This window comes from Sander vitreus, chromosome 7 (assembly GCF_031162955.1).
Source record: "Sander vitreus isolate 19-12246 chromosome 7, sanVit1, whole genome shotgun sequence".
In the NCBI taxonomy this organism is placed as follows: Eukaryota; Metazoa; Chordata; class Actinopteri; order Perciformes; family Percidae; genus Sander; species Sander vitreus.
In genome coordinates, this window is record NC_135861.1 from 11,875,332 (window position 1) to 11,893,510 (window position 18,179).

Here is an 18,179-nt window from a genome sequence, read left to right on the forward strand (position 1 = left end):
ATTCCCAGCATTAAAGAAAACATTGCAAAGTTCCAGAAAAGGTAAGGCTGTTGATTCTTGTTGTTTAGTCTACGGATCAGCAATTGTGTCTACAGTACATACTGTATTATACGTGTTTCATATTCAATTCATATTCATACATATTTTGTGTATTTTGGGGTGAGGTATAAAAAAAATATTTCCTATGACAACTGATGTCTACTCAGTCTTTGTAAGTAGTAGGATGCAGTAATTGTGTAAATATTTAAAGTGCTCATATTATGCTCATTTTCAGGTTCATAATTGTATTTATAGGTTATATCAAAATAGGTTTACATGGTTTAATTTTCAAAAAAATACCATCTTTTTGTCGTACTACACATTGCTGCAGTTCCTCTTTTCACCCTGTGTGTTGAGCTCTCTGTTTTAGCTACAGAGTGAGGCATCTCACTTCTATTCCATCTTTGTTGGGAGTAGCTAGGTAAGGACTGCTAGCTAATCAGAAGCAGAGAATGAGGGCGTGCCATGCTAGCAACTAGGCGAGCATTATAACGTGTGTTACAAAGTGATGCACGTTTGTCACAGAAGTAAAAACAGTGTTTTCTGTTGGAGATGGTAAGTCCCTTTGGGGTGGACTTTGGGCTTTTTCACTTTGTAAACCTATTACATGCACAAAAAAGACATATAACACAATAAAGGAAAGGGAAAAAGCCAAAAAGCATAATATGAGCACTTTAAGATATTTTCTGTTGTCCTCCAGGCTTGTGAAGGAGCAAATGGGAAATGGGAAAAGTCAGGAGACACTGGACAGCGTTGGACTACAAACTTCCTCAGAGAAAGGAGCTGTGGAGCGGGAGGAGACAACAGAGGAGGGTAACTATAGCTCAAGACAAAAATATGGCTCTTCTTTTGTGTTGGTCAATTAGGACTGGGACAAATTATTGATCTGGCATTATATAACAATGGGCTCTCTTACAACAATATGTATTTCATCCAGTGTTGTGTTTTTTCTTCTGTTACACAGATATTGCAATGTATCATACACGATTGTCTAGCTGTCTGAGCTGTATGAGAGATGATGTTCAAATTATGTCTGATGTCCTTTTCTACCCTTGCTTCCTTCTCTTCCTCCCAGAAACTGTCCCCAGCAGTCGTGAGGACAAGTGGGTTGTGATTGTGGACCGGGCAAGCCTGCTGCTCACTGAGGCTCTTTCAGGACTCCACAGGCTCCAGGAGCAGAGCTGGAGGCTGCTGGAGCTCCACAGCCTCAAAATCGTGTCCACCGGCATCATCTGGGTGTCACTGCAAGAGGTGGGATGTTTGATCCGTGCATGCGTGCGTGCATGTGTACAAATTGCCAAAGAACAATCCCCTGATATTGGTTTACTCAGTGCTGGTTTGATAGTTATAAAATTAGTTTCTTTCTCTTTATCTACACCTTTCCTTAATGCAAGAAGTGGAAAGTGGAAATCAATCAATAAAAGACAGATTTTTTAGCCTAAAGTAACATATACTCACATATTCTGTGGAAAGAGTCACTGTAACCAGAAGTTATTTTGCTCCGGTCAAATGTGGTGTTCTGTGCTTACTCACGACTTTCAGGAAAAAAAGTAAAACAATGTGATTTTTCACAGGTTTCTTTAATGAACTTGCTCTTCCTGGTTCTGTGGGTGTTTGCGGTCCCGTTCCCGCGGTTACGACCTGCGGCATCCAGCATCTCTGCTGTGTGGGCCTGTGTCATGGTGGTGTGCAAGATGTTTTACCAGCTCAAAGTTATCAAACCCCTCGATTACTCCTCCAACTGCACAGCTGTGAGTATCCAAAACTGTGTGCGTTTGCAACAGTTACCTACAATGTATATAATGCTCTGACAGCTGCACAGCTTGATCACCTGTCAGTGGGCTTTAACGTTGTTTGTATCTCAGGGCCTGGTGCCGTCCAACAGCTCGGGCCTGGATGATGGAGCAGAGCTGAGGAGGAACATGGTGGAGCTGCTCAGGAGGTCTATTCTCTACATTGAGCCTGTGGACCCAGTCTACTGGTGTGGAGCGCTGCGTAAATGTGAGGGAAGGATCCTCCCCTGCCTCAGGGTACGGTGACACACCTGCCAGAGTCTTAAAAACATACAACTTTTTGACATTTCTTTTAAATCACAGCCATCATTCAAAGCTGCTTTTGCATGGGACGACCTCTAGCCCACCTAGTAGAGTGTGCGCCACACGTAGGCTGAGTCTTTTGCAGCGGCCCGGGTTCGAGTCCGGCCTATGTCCTTTTGCTGCATGTCATCCCCTCTTCCCCCCCCATTTCCTGTCTATCCACTGTCACTGTCTAATAAAGTGAAAAGCCCCCCCCCATTCCATTATTGCATTCCATTATATAATATCAAGTACACTCAACCAGGTTTAGGCTCTAACACACTCGACACTTGACTGCATTTACTGGAGGTAAAACTGCACATTTTAAAATAGCTTTTTGTAACAAGGGAAAGTAAACTCCCTGTTTTTGTGAATAAGATGCAGACAGAACAGCAGGACCAAACAACCTCAGCGATACGAAGATATACAACTGAAGTTTCACTTTTGTGTCCCGGATCAGCTTTTCTCTAAAAAGCGTGTTCTGTGTTTTAGAACCATCTGATGGTGCTCGGGCTGCTGTCATTCGAGGCGACTGTCCATCGGCACCAGCTCTACTTCCGTCTCCATAACAATTTGAATGCCCCGCCCTTCAGCATCATCTTCCAGGGCATCACAAGGCAGCACCTGGATTACGGCGTCCTGCCCTGCATCAAGTACTTTGTCAACTTCTGCTTCTACAAATTTGGACTGGAGGTACTTTTTAGGGGCTGAGGTGTGTGTCTGTGTGTATCTGAACTGTTTAACGAACCTGACACTGACTTCTTAACATTTTCTCAACACTTCTTCTTAGTTCAGTTTAATCGTGGCGGTCAATGTGATTGGTCAAAGGATGGATTTCTATGCCCTGCTCCATTCTTGCGCCTTATTGGCTGTTCTGTCACGGCGACGCAGGAAGGCCATCGGGGAGGTGTGGCCTAAATACTGCTGCTTTACTGCTGGGCTCATGGTGCTGCAGTACCTGCTTTGCATTGGCATCCCTCCCGCTGTCTGTGTCGGTATGGGCTTTTTGAATAACTCTGTGATTTTTGTAGAAATAAACTATTGATATTATTATATATAATTTATATCTAGTTCCTAAAAACTTTAATATTTGCTGTTTTAAACACCTGGTGTGTGTAATGGCCACTATCATACAGAAAAGAATGCATAAAAAAAAAACATATGAGGAACTGGATAGCATGAGCAGTGATAAAGAAAAGAGTGACACCGAAAGTGTAACTCAAACAGAAAATCAAATGGAAAAAAAGCTTTAGTACCATCTACACTGATTGATAAACAAGAGCTCAATAAAAAAAATAAAAAAAACTGTTCAAAGCATCACAGCAAAGAACACATAGCATGAACGAAATATCTCATTGATTAATCTCTCAATCATTGTTTTGATTAACTGATCAATGGTTTAGGCAGTAAAATAATATCAATTTTCTTTTATCCAACCAACAGTCCAAGTTTATAATGATAGAAAACAGAGAAAAGTAATTCATTGTTTGGTATATGAAATGTCAGAATACATTGAAATAGTGAAAGATCTCATAATTAGGATCCAAGTTAAAATCTTCAAATAGATTTTTTTATTCAATCATCAGTCCGAAACCCAAGAATATTCAGTTTACAGTACTACCATACTGTATATGACTAAGAAAAGCATCCAACTCTCACATTTGAGAAGCTGGAACCAGCAAATGTTTGGTGCTTTTGTTCAGAAAGATTACTGAAACAATCAATCAATTATCAAAATAATTGCTGATTAATTAACAGAAATGTTAAAATGATTAAATGTCACTGCTTGCAAAAGTCCTGCATTTAAGTCTCATTGTATGCCATTCCACTTTACTCTATTTTCTCATCAGATTACCCCTGGAGAACCGCAGTTCAACCTTTGACCTCTAATGTTATTAAGTGGTTTTACCTGCCTGACTTCGCCATGAGACCCGATCCTTCATTCATATTCTGTGAGTTTAGCTCTACTCTCTTTCTTTTCTGTCCTGACTTTGAACCTTTTCCTCCTCTGTAATTCCTCATGTCAGGTTTTGAGTCCCTCCTCTCTCTCCTGTGTTCTGCAGATGACCACCTCCTGTTGCTCTGCTCGTCTCTGCAGTGGCAGGTGTTTGAGGAGGAGAACCGAGCGGCGGTGCGACTGCTGGCTGGAGACAACGTTGAGATCAGCCGTAGTTTGGATCCTTGCTCCTTCAACCAGTTCATACCTGTCAATAACTTCCTTCACTGCAGGTCAGAAACACATCTTTTTTATATGTTGTGATTAATCGCATGATTGTCCATAGTCCAAATGAATTGCACATTTTTTAATCGGTTCTAAATGTACAAATTTAACATTTGAATGAAAGTATTTTACTACTGTGAAGTCTCTATTCACAGCACTTAAAGACAACTCACTTTTAAAGCTAGTTCAACTGTTACTGTCGTTATTTCCTTCTTCCAAAACAGCCAGGAGTTAAGTATGACTGGTGTGTTAACTGCATGCCAACTTAATCAGAGCACACAAGCATTTAAAAGGCTATTTGTTTAACAGAGTCCAACCATAAACTGTATGGAAAGAGAGTTTGACGCAGTCAGTCCATGTAAAACACATTGGGGCTGGGCGCCTGGGTAGCTCACCTGGTAGAGCGTGCGCCCATATATAGAGGTTTACTCCTCGACGCAGCGGCCATGGGTTTGACTCTGACCTGTGGCCCTTTGCTGCATGTCATTCCCCCTCTCTTTCCCCCTTCATCTCTTCAGCTGTCTTATACAAATAAAGGCTTAAAATGATCCAAAAAATAATCTTTAAAATAAAACACATTGGGGCTACATTCCCTCCAGCCATAGGCGTAGATTTCGTGGGGGATGCAGGGGATATGTCCCCCCAATATTTAGAAGAGGTAGATTTGTCCCTCTTCAAAAAAATATGAAAGACAACCCACTCCCCAAAGAGGTCAAAAATAACTGTTCAGGGGGCTCAAAACATGTATATATCCTTCTTACCTGTAAATATGTTTCCCAATGATTTCAGACCCCCCTATAGTGGAACATACCATCTTTACCTTGTAGCTCACAACTCTTTTCGTTCTCTCTTTCTCTGTGAAATGAAGCTGCATTCAAGTGCGGTCGGAAATGTCTACAAATGATCTGCGGAAAACAGTTTCAGAAATATAAAGTCTGCTTGTGCTACACAAATTGTTGCATAACAATTCCCCAAAATTCAGGAAATTGAGTGTCTGACGCTCAACTTTTTGCGGGGGAGTTATGTGTTCCCCCCAAAACCTTGCCTCCAGCTAGCTTCACATTAAACAATGAGGGCAAAACAGCATCATCACTGTCTAACTCAGCTAAAAACACCGGATCTGCAGCACTGTGTCGTTCACTACCAAAGCCTGTTTGTAACCAGTAGGCTGATCTTCATATATTCTACTGACTTTACCAGATAGTACGCAACTGTCCTGCTATTTTTACAGGCATGTAAACCTCTTTCCTGTAAAAAAGAAAAATCCTAGTATTATTATTACTAGTAGTATAGTAAGTATTTTTTTTAACCAGGAGTAGAGTCTTGGTTCCATTTCTATTATATCTCAGACTTGTCTTGGTCTTGATCAATTTATTTTCTCCTCTCCCTGAACGTGACTCACCCTCAAAGACTACATTATAGACCTGAGATAAGAACAGGAAATAGCCCGAACTCCATAATCCAGCACTTAATCTCTTCAAACATCTCTTCCTGCTCTGTAAATTAAACTGCAGGTGGAGAATATTGTGAGTCCATCTCTCTGGTTTGTGGTCGTTTAAGGAGCATTAAGGGGTCAAGTTAGATCATTAATTTATGTGTGTGTTCAAACTCATAAAAGCTGTTCTGGTAAACTGAAACTGCTGAATAAGCACTCATGGACGTCTCCCATTTCGTTTATAGGCTTTATTTCACTTTCTGCTACTAGCCTTCACCAGATTCACAGACAATGCAAAGAAGCTGTGTTGTTTCATTGGCTGAGGAAGTTGGTGTTTGAGTCAGACTTGAGTTTTTTAAGTAATTTAAATAATCAATTAATTAAGAAGAATCTATAAATTAATCAACAACAAAAATAAGCATGAGATGTATATATAGCCTGCAACAAATATAAAACAACAAACATTTATTAACACAAGTGTTGGAAATACCCTTGATTGCTTTCTTGCCGAGAGTTTGATGAGAAGATTGGGTTACACTTTACTTGAAGGTATCTACATAAGCGTGACATGACACTGTCATGAACGTGTCATAAACATTATGAACAAGTCATAAATGTTTATGACATAACACTTCTGTCCGCAAGTGTCATTCGGTTTTTGTCATGACAAGTTATGGTTAAGATTAGGGTTAGGGTTAGGGTTCATGTGTCATGACAGTGTCATGTGTTCATGACAGTGTCATGTCACTCTTATGTAGATACCTTCAAGTGCAGATATCTTCTTACTGAAGATTGATACCACTCTTGTCCCTGTACTAGAGGATGGATACCTGAACCGAGCCCGTCGGGATCCGGCGGTACCCGACGGGCCGGGCCGGGTTCGGACAGATATTTAGAAATGATGTTCGGGTTCGGGTCGGGCTTGGTCACATCAGCGTGATAAGGCATTGAACATTTTAAATTAAATAGCTTATTAACGTGAGCTTGTTGCCCCGTGTGCGCTGATGCGCTCATCTGTTGACATTTCCGAATGCCCTACAGTTGCTTAATAAAAGCGGTCTTTCCACACTTAAACAAACGTACGTGTGTCATTAGTATGAGAAAAGAAAGTAAAGAAAAGTAAGAAAAAACCCGAGTGTCGGGCTCGGGTCGGGCTCGGATATAAATATCTTAATGCCTGTCGGGCTCGGGCCGGGCTCGGTTACTGCTCTGTCGGACGCGGGCCGGGTTCGGACAGAAAAATGCGGCCTGATCCGCACTCTACTCTGTACGCTAAATATGAAGCTACAACCAGGAGACAGTTAGCTTAGCTTAGCATAAAGACTGAAAACAGAGGGAAACGGATAGCTTGGCAAGAAAGCAATTTTATACGATATTTAAGGTTTTTTTAGTACCTTTTTAGAGGTATTGTCATATATTTTTCACAGTTACCCAAGAAAAAACTCATGTGTTTTTATGTGTTCTGGCAGTATTTTTTTTATGCTTCTCTTTCTCAGTGTCCCTCTCTGTCTGGTCCTCAGGTGCTACCTCGACATGGTGAAGGTGTTTGTTTTCAGCTATTTCTTCTGGCTGGTGCTGTGCCTCATCTTCATCACTGGCACCACACGGATCAACATCTTCTGTCTGGGCTACCTGGTGGCCTGTTTCTACTTCATGTTGTTTGGAGGCAGCGTGTTGATGCAGCCTGTCAGATACATCCTGCGTCTGTGGGACTGGCTCATCGGTTATACCTGCTTTGTGATCGCCATGAAGAACCTGCTGTCTGTGAGTTACCGCACTGCAAGCGAGTGCAGTAGTTAAGACACGCATCACTGAATTTGTTAGCTTTTTTACTCTATCCTGTCAATTATAGCCTCTTTTTGCCATTCCTGTGTTTTTTTGTGACCAGCTCGGTTCTTGTGCCTACCTGGACAGCCTGTTGAAGAACGGCTGCTGGTTAATTCAGGCTTTCAGCATGTTCTGCACCATCAAAGGCTACGACGTCCGTAAGTGTCTGTAACAGATGATGATAAAGGATATCTTAAATCTTAGTACATTCTTGTGTTTGTAAAGTATACAGGTCATGATCAACCAAATTTCCCCGCCGGGGAACAATAAAGGTGTATCTCATCTTTTCTTATCACATTTGGTTGATATTAATATTAAAAATAAACTTGAATTCATGTCACAAAAGTCAGAGTTATAGTCTGTAGAGGATAAAGAAAACAGGGAACTGAGACTTTATTGAGCACCTTTTGATGTCCCTTAATAATTTTGTTAAAATATTTCTTCCTGCGTGCGTGCGGCCCATGTACAAAGGCTCAGTCTTCACCACAGTGGCAACGAGTTCAATTCTGACCCGTGGCCCTTTGTTGCATGTCATCTCCCCCCCCTCTCTCTCCCACTTTCCTATCTTAATCTGTCCTGTTAAATGACGGCAGTACAAGTAAAAAAACTAAAAAATATTTCTTCCGTCATGCAGCTGCTCCTGACGATGAGTGCGAGCTGCCAGAGGGTGAGGCGGGCATCGTCTGGGATGCGATCTGTTTCACTTTCCTCCTGGCACAGAGGAGGGTCTTCCTCAGCTACTACTTCCTCTACGTGGTGTCTGACCTTAAGTCTTCTAAGATATTGGCCTCCAGGTCTGTACTTCACACAAACCTCCTGTTTAGGTCCCCCACTACATACACAAAGCAGCAGCAAGTAAACTTTACAGTTAGGATGAGGGGGTACAAATGACAACGAGGGGTAAATGTTTGAAAATTGAAACTTGAAATTTTGTTTGATAAATTAAACCCAACCTAACATGTCTGCATACAGTTTATAAAGGGAAACCAAAGGGACGTGATAGGCAAAAGAGTCCAACTTGCTTTGGATGAAGCAGCACTCACTCACAGCTGTTGAGGGGACATTTTTGTAGCGCTCTATTTTATGAGTAATTATTGATCATTTCAATCATTTCAAACATGTTTCCTGGTAAGAAGAGTTTGGTTCTAATTGTAAGGAAAATTGTAATTTCCTAGACACAGAGCTTCATTTAAACGCAAGTAAATATTCATTCTTTATGAATTTATTATTGGAAACTAGGGCTGGGCGATATGGAGAAAATCAGATATCGCGATATTCTTGTCCTAATACCTCGATGTCGATATTGTGGCGATATTATAGGGTTGACAATCGGTGCTTTAAAAAATATCTTCACAGTGAGATTTTAGATAAATAATCTTCAGTAATGTAGATATAATGACTAAGTGGATAAAGGTACAAATAATAGAAGAGCTAGAACAGTCTGGTAACAGAAAATGACATAACTTTACTGTAATGCAGCCTTTAAAACCAGGAAAAGACAACACTTAAGCCATTTACGATATTACGATATCCAAAATCTAAGACGATATCTAGTCTCATATCACAATATCAATATAAAATCGATATATTGCCCAGCTCTATTGGAAACTTTATTCTGCACACATTTTGGCATGTTCAGCTGACCTGCTGTGAACTCACTTAAAGATTCTCAATGTTATGCTTGCAATTAGTTGGAAATAAATAATGGACAATGTTGCATTTAAATTCTGCCTCTGTTTTGCCTATCATTAGTACCATTTAGGAAACATCTCGAAAATTAGGAAACTATTCTGAAAAGTTAAACCTGTAAAATAATTGAAACATTTCTGCAGAGTGACTGTAGCTGACACCAGAATATGATTTTGCTTGTGGATCTAGTGTCGCATTTAGCGAGGAAGGAAACTTACTCTCTAATTCATTCATTTAATCCTCTTGGCCCCTTTGGGAGCATAGGGCGTCCACCATGGCTCTCCACCTCACTCTCCTGCGCTAAGGTCTTTACTTCTTGCCAGGAGGTCCCCGTCTTGGTCAGTTCATCAAGCGTGGACCACCTCCAGTTGGATTTAGGTCTCCCCAGCTTCCTCTTGCCTTGGGGATTATAGTCCAGAGCTTGTCTTGCTATGTTCCTCGGATCCTTCCTAAGTGTATGACCGATCCATTCCCTGACTCTCTAATGGAGCCTCAGTTTTTTTTTGTCTGATGTTGCGTTACAATCAATTTAGTTGTAGTTGTCACAATAATTCTAATAAGAGATCATAAACCCCTAAACAAAGTAGTAAAAATAACCACATGTAGCGGTGATGAAATGACGACATGGTGCCCACAACAATGTAAGTCGTGCTCTTTTCCTCTACCTCTCTCTACCTCCAAGGGGCGCTGAGCTGTTTGAGGCCAGAGTGAAGAAGCAGGTAGCAGCCAGACTGGAGATGGAGAAGAAATCTGTGGAGACTCTGAAGAAACAGTAAGACATGTTAACCATAAAGTACATTTACAACATTTCAACTCAACTGCGAATCTATGAATACAATGACACAGTTTTAATGACGACCAACAGATGAACAGTGAGCAACTAACTTGCCTTTCTACCCTCCTCCTGTAGGATGGAGAAGATCAAATCTAAACAGAAGAGTGGGCCTGCAGCAGCAGACAAACCAGCGCTTCCTGCTGAGCCAGAGCAGGTGACACTGGGTAACACAAGTGAATCTATTTTCTGTTTCTACTGTTAATAAACCAGCAAAGTATGAGCACACATTTACAATTTCATAAGCACCGTCCATGAAAAATATTTTTAGTACAAAGTCTGTTTTATTTCACGTATACTAACCAAAAATAGATAAATAGATTTAAAAAAAAAATTATACGGTTCTCTTTTGTTACAGGAGCAATCTAATGAGAAAATGTAGATCTCTTATTAAAGCTCTAATCCAGGGGTATTCAAGAGAGAGGTGGAGCAGGGACCCCCTATTACAAATATTGTATAAAATGAAGTTGCATATTAAACTGGGCCTGCAATAACATGTAGGGCGGCCTAAAGCCTTAATACATGCCTACATACCTTTTTTGGCCATAGAGTACTAAGCTATTAAAATATGACTTGTTCACATGCTTTTATAAATCAGTGATGTGACAGTGAATCTTAGAATTAACTGTATCTGTGGAAGGCTATCTCAGTGACTACCTTACCTATAGGCCAGTACGCCTATCATCATTGTCTTTTTTTCACAAATAGGCTGAATTATATTTGCTAATAATATGTTGGATCCATGTTAAGACATTATAATTATTGAAAAAAAAGTTTCAATAATTTGGCGCTCCCCTCCCTACCCGCAGTAACTCTGAGGACCCCCTGTTGAAGATCTCTGCTCTAATCCTTATAAGTTTGAGACACATAGTTTGTTTTTATGATGAAAGACGTGATGTTTAATGATGCACTTTTCACTGAGATCTATTGGTGTAAAAGTGTTTACTTTATGAAACTCTTCAATCTTGATCATTAAAAGGGAGACAATCAGCAAATATCTGCAAGGTCTAAACTCTAAGATCTGTGTTTTCCAGGTGATGATGAGAAGGCAAAGAGAGACGCTGGAAAATGGTGGAAGCCTTGGGTGTCTCAGCCAGGAGGTGAGCAGCAACATCACAACCACAGAACCAAAACACTGCTCAGTGCTTTCAGAGTGAATGAAGAATGCTCTGCTATTTCCTAACGTTCCATCTCCTTGAATCTTGTCAGAGAGACATTTTGTAACCCAAGTTATGTAAGAAAACAGTAAATACAGACACTGAGCTGCTGGTACTGGAGCAGCTTTGGATCAGATGGCCTGCTCAGAAGCTCAACAGTATGCATAGTGATTCATTTGTGACACTGCTCTGTTTTATGCAGTGGAAAACAACTGTGGCTACCACCTGTTTGAGAGTGACAGCGAGGAGGAAGAGGAGGAAGTTACAGAGAAGAAAGAAGAGGAACCACCACCGAAGAAGAAATCTGCTTTCCAGGTGAGAGCCAGGAAAACCCCTGGAACGCAAAAAACTAATGACGAATGAAAATGATACATATTCATGTTTTCCATATGTTCAAGGGTCATACTTTAAAACAGATTTGTTGCTATGTTGTAACATCATCAGTTGAGAGGTGTGTCTGTGTCTTTGATATCCAGTTGGCCTACGACGCCTGGATCACCAGCTCCAAGTCGGCACTGAAGGACCTGAAGAAGGAGAAGAAAAAAATAAAGAAAGAGGAGAAGAAGAGAGCTAAGAGAGAGCTGCAGGGACAGCAGGGTGAGAGAGGGACATGTGGTGTTTATGTAACAGCGTCTAATCCCCCTCTGTAGTCCGTCTTAATAATAAAGTCAGCCTTTGAGTTCAAATGTCAGATTCGCTACTATGAACCACAGCATGTTTCATGTAGTTATAAATTATACAAAGTGATTTGGCGAGGATTTAAACATTTAGAGACAATTCCGAGACTGGAAGGTCCCAGGTTTGATAGAGGGTCATTACAATCCAAAGGTTTACCCTCTGCGGAGCATTAATGTGCTTGGTTAATCTTTCAGTCAGATTTAAATATTTCTTGTGTGAAGGAGGACATTATGGCACCTGAGGAAAGGTCAGCAGGGTTTCCACGGGGTCTTAAAAAGTCTACAATTTAAAAAGTCTTAAATTAGAAAGTATTGTGTTCTAGGTCTAATTTTAAACAGGTCTTAATTTTCCTACGTCCATGCAACGCTACCTCATTATGCTCATTATTTTCACATTCTGTGGTGTTGTAGTTCTTTTTTTTCGCTAGTCCAAATATAATTTTGCTGTATTATGACTACAAAAGAGCCCAACACGCAACTTATATTGCAGCCAATCAGCTTTCGTGTTATTGGCACAAGTCTTTTTCGGATTGTACCACAGACATAAAACGGATCTTATTCTTCATCTTTGGGGAGATGCAAGTTGAGCGATACTTGGCTTGAAAAAAACTGAATTTAGGGCTTAGTTGATGTTGTGATAAAGGCCTTAAATTTCATTTATAATGGTCTTAAAAAGTCTTAAATTTGACTTGGTAAAACCTGCAGAAACCCTGGGTCAGTTCTGGCCAGACATCCTGTTGCTGTTGGACAGATGGCCCAACTGCTAAAATGATTTAACAATAAAATCTTCTTTCTTCCAGGCATTGAAAGAACGGACTCTAGTGAGGATGAACTGGATGAGAGCACTGTGGAGGAAGAGGGAGAGGAGGAAAACGGTAAACAAACATGAGTCACTGCATTACACTCACAACAAACAACTGGATTCTACCACAAGTAAACTTCTGTGTGAAAGTAATATTGTATTATTGAATGACTTTCTGGGCCCTATTTTAATGATCTAAGCGCACGGCGTGAAGCGCCTGGCGCGGGTGCGTTTAGGGCGTGTACGGATAAACCAATCTGAGTGTCAGCTCCCTAAAAGCCAGGCGCGTTTGTACCTTGGTGCATTGCTATTATGATGGCGGATTTGCTAAGCAGGAAGGAGAGATTTTCAGGAGAAGAAACTGATTTGCTTGTGTGTGAAGTGAAATAATAAGTATCATATCATAATACTATTTCACATTGTAATATTTGTATTTTTAATCTTTTGCATGTTTGTGTTCTGCTGTGCGTCCCTGTGTGTGTAACAAGCATAGTGTGCACACTGTGCACGAGCCTAGGCGCATTTTACTAATGCGCTGTTAAAATAACAATGAAATACTGCATTATTGACTTTAGACCACGATAGGAATACGCCAAGAATGCACCTGAACACACCTCTCTGTAAGACCAGCACGCCCATGGGCGCACAGATGGGCGCAGGTGCATTTGCTATTTAAACGACGTGGGCGCTGGACGGGAAATTGACAACTGCATCACTTGTTGCTGCGCTGCGCCGGGTGCAAGATAGTACGGTGGCCGACAGGGGCAAATGCCCTGCAACTTAAGAAAACACACACAAGCAAATTAAGAAAACAACTTCATTAATTTGACAACCCATGCGCAGCATTCAGCAAACAAATAGATAAACGCGCTGCAAATATGAAACGATGCAAAAAGAAAAGCACACAAACCCCGAAACAAATGCAACAAAAAAACGCAGCATCCAGATTACACAACGGAAGTTCTCCAGACCTCTAGAGGGAGCAGCTAGTGGAACAGCTGGATTTTCGACCCCACGGGGAGAGAGCGCTCTGCCTTTTTATTAGAGTCGGGTATGGCTGCAGCCTGGAGAACTCCATAGACTGTATATTAAATTCATATTATTATTATTAATAATATAATATAGTAGTAATATACAGTCTATGCTCCCGTCTCATGCCCTCCCGGCTGGTGCCGTCCCCGAGCTTTGGCTTTTCAAAATAAAAGCTTGCGTCTGGTCCGCTATGTCTTTGTACTTTGGTGTGTTGGATGTTTGTGAACTAAACAGTACGCCAATCATGCTAATGAATACAATAACTTTTTCAGCAGATGTCTTACTTACAACACGTTGGAGTTAGCAGAGCAGTTTTGTGTTTATATGTGCGAGCGGGATTTATTCAGTTTGATAAATCCCACGGTAAATTGGCTGGTTTACTAAACAGGGAGGGACTAGAAATCCTGTCTGTTTTTTGTATTTCAGCGAATTGCTCCACAATATGAATACAGATTGATCACTTATTTTGTTGGTAACCGTTAATCACAATATTACACTTGAGTAGGCCTATACTTCAGTAATGCGCCTTTCGGACCTCGAAATTAAACCCTCTCATGTAATATGCGTTATGTAATATAACGTCAACATTAAGCGCTGATGGAGTTTTAAATGTTTTATCACCACGAGTTTACAGACGTCTCTGCTGATTGAGTATCACCTGTGACCTGAGCCGAGACACACCCACCAAACGAGAGAAAACATATCTCAAACATAGACTTAATATTTACAGTCTATGCAGTTGCTCTCTCTCCCTCCCTCTCTCTCTCCCCGTGGGGTTGAAAATCCAGCTGTTCCACTAGCTGCTCCCTCTAGAGCTCTGGAGAACTTCCGTTGTGTAATCTGGATGCTGCGTATTTGTTTTCTGGGTTTGTGTGCTTTTCTTTTTGCATCGTTTCATATTTGCAGCGTGTTTATGTATTTGGTTGTGTTGTGTGTATTTGCAGCGTGTTTATGTATTTGGTTGTGTTGTGTGTATTTGCAGCGTGTTTATGTATTTGGTTGTGTTGTGTGTATTTGCAGCGTGTTTATGTATTTGGTTGTGTTGTGTGTATTTGCAGCGTGTTTATGTATTTGGTTGTGTTGTGTGTATTTGCAGCGCGTTTATGTATTTGGTTGTGTTGTGTGTATTTGCAGCGCGTTTATGTATTTGGTTGTGTTGTGTGTATTTGCAGCGCGTTTGCTGAATGCTGCACATGTGTTGTCAAGTTAATGAAGTTGTTTTCTTAATTTGCTTGTGGTTTGTCTATTTGTGTGTGTTTTCTTAAGTTGCAGGGCGTTTGCCCCTGTCGGCCACCGTAAGATAGGGCCTTCTATTTGTTTTTGCTGTAACATGAACAAGCGTACAGCAGCAGGGAAAAGCTTTAATATATCAACACATTCATGCTCACTTAGGTACTTGTCCTCTCCTTACAGAAAACATTCTGCAGCGCGTCATTAACACCTTGAAGTTCAGCTGGGTGTTCATTCAGTCCCTTCTTGACGACCTGACGGAGGGTCTGAACAGGTTCTGCAAAGAAAGCCTGGACATTTCCAAGGTTCTGCTCTTTGAGCGTGCGTTACTCAGCCAACAGCAAAAGAAGGTGAGAGGAAAGGATGTCAAGCTGATCATTGTAAATTGAAGATACTGTATGTCTGGGTTTTAGTCTCAAGTTCAGGCACAAAAAAAAAGTTGTATCCTTCAATATGGACGATATAAACAAATGTAAACATATAAACAAATTCAACCCCAACTATTATTTTTATGTCATTATGACTTTTATGTGTGTACCATTATGAGACTTATAGTGACAAACTAGCTGTCGTATCTTACGTTGAAAGATGTGCTCTATTTACAAAAAAAAGCTATTTTTTTCTTTGCGTATTTTATTTATTCATTTAATTGTTCAATTATTAAAGTTGATTATTACACAGGTGTTATCAGTTCTGGCTGATAAGACCGGTTTAGGAACCACTGGCCTACAGGGACACTTAATGGACAAACATAAAGTACAGTATACACTTCCCTCATGCACTATGTTTGGGTCAGCTACAGCCTCTCTCTCCCTTGCTCTACAGGGTAGAGAGGTGAGCCAGGAGAGCGTGAAGCAGTTTTATGAAAACTGGATATCCCGTCAGAACACACTTTCATCTCAAGACACTCTAGATGACTCCCTGCTCCCCCCCCCCTCCCCGCCCGATGTCCCCTCCTCACACCACACCTATGCCAAGCTGAAAAACCAAGCCTCCAAAGTGTCCTGGGGCAGCAGCGTTTCCAGGTAGGCTACTGGTCCCATATTTACCTCTCATGTTTTCATTCTCTTTCCTGCTTCTACTGTATTTCCTCCCATGTGCGCATACATGTACTGTATGTTTAAAGTTAGAACTGCTGACATATTTAAGACATGCATAGCATTATTACTGTTGCAATATACACTAGGGCTGGGACGATATGCTTTTGTCCCGATTAGATTCTTTTACGATACATGGGTGCCGAATCGATTTGTATTGCAGTTCAATTATTGAGATTTTAGAAGTATTGCGATTTGATAATATTGGGTATTGCAATTTTCTTTTCCTTCTTTAACAAAAACAAAAGTTGAATAATACACTTCTAGAGACAATATATCATGAGACATTTCTAAAAACTAATTGTTTTCTAAGAAGAATGCACATCACATCAGTAAGTCGGTCAGTCTGACATTTATTTCATTTGTAAAGAAGTAAGAACATGCATTTTCTGCTTTTTCTGCTTTCGGTTTGTTTTGTTGGAAACGGATATGTTGTAGTCGCCGTCAGGAATACCATATAAACAGAACATTTTGGGGAATCATTGGTTAAAATAAATAAATAATTGATTCTAGGGAAAATAAACAATTTTAAAAGTTGTCGCAAAAGAATCACGATACATTCCCCCCCCCCTCCACCCCCCCCCCCTAATATACACAGTCTACCCCTCCTTTAGACCCAGTTTTACTCATCTGCTCTCTCCTCCTCACCTTCAGCTGTATGACAGATGAGACGATGCTGGGCTCCCGGCAGCCGACCCAGGAAGAGCTGGACGAGCCACCCGCTGTGTCTCCTGCTGCTGACCAGCTCAGACGGAGACTCCTGAAAACAGCCAACATCGACCTGTCCTTCTTTGAAACTGTTGATCTGTCACCAAGGTGAGAGAGGGAGAAATCTTTGGTTACATGCTGTAAAACTTAGCCACACAGATATGCTATGGGGTTTAGGAGAGAATCCTGGACTGGACTACTGTATATCATAACACCGACAAAACCTGTTTACTATATGCACTGGGTGGCAAGTGTGCATAACTTCACTGATAGATAGTGATGATAGATCATCCCACCTTTGTCTCTGGGTTTAATTATACATGTAAGTAAATATATGTACATATATGAAAATAAGATGCACATGATGTGTCTATGGTAAATCTAGACTTCCCTCAGCTCTTTACACCTTTGCATATCAACATTTCCTTGATTCTTGACGTGGAAATGTCCCTATCCTTGTCTCAAAAGCTGTGAAGATGGCACCCCTCAAAAAGAAGACCACAAAAAAGACGAGGGTGATGACGAGGACACGGAGGGTGAGACGAAAAGTGAGCAAGGACCAGAAGAGACAGGGGAAGCGGAGGAAGAAGAGGAACAACGAGAGGAGGATCGTGAGGTGGAGAGAGAAGAGCTGGACGAGGAAGCAGAGCAGAGAGAAGAAGATGAATGCGCTGATTACCCAGAATGCACCTCGTTGGGCTTCAGGGAGAGCGATGGAGAGAAGAGCCTCGACCTCACAGAATCTCCCAGACCTCTCAGTCAGGAAACGAGGAACCTCACTGCCAGTGAGCTGCTGCTTAACAAGTCAGTACACACAAGAAACGTTTTTAGTTTAAAGCATTTTTTCATCTTTTGCCAAAGAGAGACAAGCTGCTGCGTGACATAATGTGACTTATTATTATTACTATTTCTGTCTTCTCTCCCCCCAATCCTTTCTGTAGTATGTTTGAATATGACGAGATCTCAGAGTCAGATAAGTTTTTCCTGACGTTGCCGAGGCCATTGAAGCTGGTGTTTGCCCTCTATAACACCATGGTGTCCAAGTCAGAGATGCTGTGCTACTTTGTCATCATCCTTAACCACATTGTGACGGCTTCGCTCCTCTCCCTCATCCTGCCCATTCTCATCTTCCTCTGGGCCATGCTGTCTGTGCCCCGGCCGACCAAACGCTTCTGGATGACCGCCATAATCTACACAGAGGTAAGTCATTACAGCATTTTGTGGTGAAATGAAGGAAAAAATGTCAAAAAAAGTGTAAAAAAGAAAACATAAAAAAAAAAAAACGTCAAAAATGTAAACAAAAACGTCGAAAGCGTCAAAAGTGTAAACAACTCTCATTGTTGAACCCTGTGGTGTGT

General features: G+C 41.1%; 1 protein-coding gene across 1 annotated transcript in view; it reads left to right on the top strand.

Moving 5' to 3' along the window:
- LOC144520692 (piezo-type mechanosensitive ion channel component 2) overlaps window positions 1–18,179 on the top strand; it is a 32,513-nt gene that overhangs the window by 4,881 nt on the left and 9,453 nt on the right. Inside the window, exons 8-30 of the mRNA XM_078254605.1 lie at window positions 9–41; window positions 740–852; window positions 1,115–1,290; window positions 1,614–1,790; window positions 1,905–2,069; window positions 2,607–2,807; window positions 2,905–3,109; window positions 3,965–4,066; window positions 4,178–4,343; window positions 7,291–7,534; window positions 7,659–7,755; window positions 8,232–8,391; window positions 9,969–10,058; window positions 10,197–10,285; window positions 11,153–11,218; window positions 11,478–11,590; window positions 11,752–11,872; window positions 12,753–12,827; window positions 15,200–15,366; window positions 15,842–16,041; window positions 16,768–16,929; window positions 17,290–17,625; window positions 17,763–18,021. Of these exons, the coding sequence (XP_078110731.1) occupies window positions 9–41; window positions 740–852; window positions 1,115–1,290; window positions 1,614–1,790; window positions 1,905–2,069; window positions 2,607–2,807; window positions 2,905–3,109; window positions 3,965–4,066; window positions 4,178–4,343; window positions 7,291–7,534; window positions 7,659–7,755; window positions 8,232–8,391; window positions 9,969–10,058; window positions 10,197–10,285; window positions 11,153–11,218; window positions 11,478–11,590; window positions 11,752–11,872; window positions 12,753–12,827; window positions 15,200–15,366; window positions 15,842–16,041; window positions 16,768–16,929; window positions 17,290–17,625; window positions 17,763–18,021 (3,517 nt within the window). The remainder of the gene's footprint in view (window positions 1–8; window positions 42–739; window positions 853–1,114; window positions 1,291–1,613; window positions 1,791–1,904; window positions 2,070–2,606; window positions 2,808–2,904; window positions 3,110–3,964; window positions 4,067–4,177; window positions 4,344–7,290; window positions 7,535–7,658; window positions 7,756–8,231; window positions 8,392–9,968; window positions 10,059–10,196; window positions 10,286–11,152; window positions 11,219–11,477; window positions 11,591–11,751; window positions 11,873–12,752; window positions 12,828–15,199; window positions 15,367–15,841; window positions 16,042–16,767; window positions 16,930–17,289; window positions 17,626–17,762; window positions 18,022–18,179) is intronic.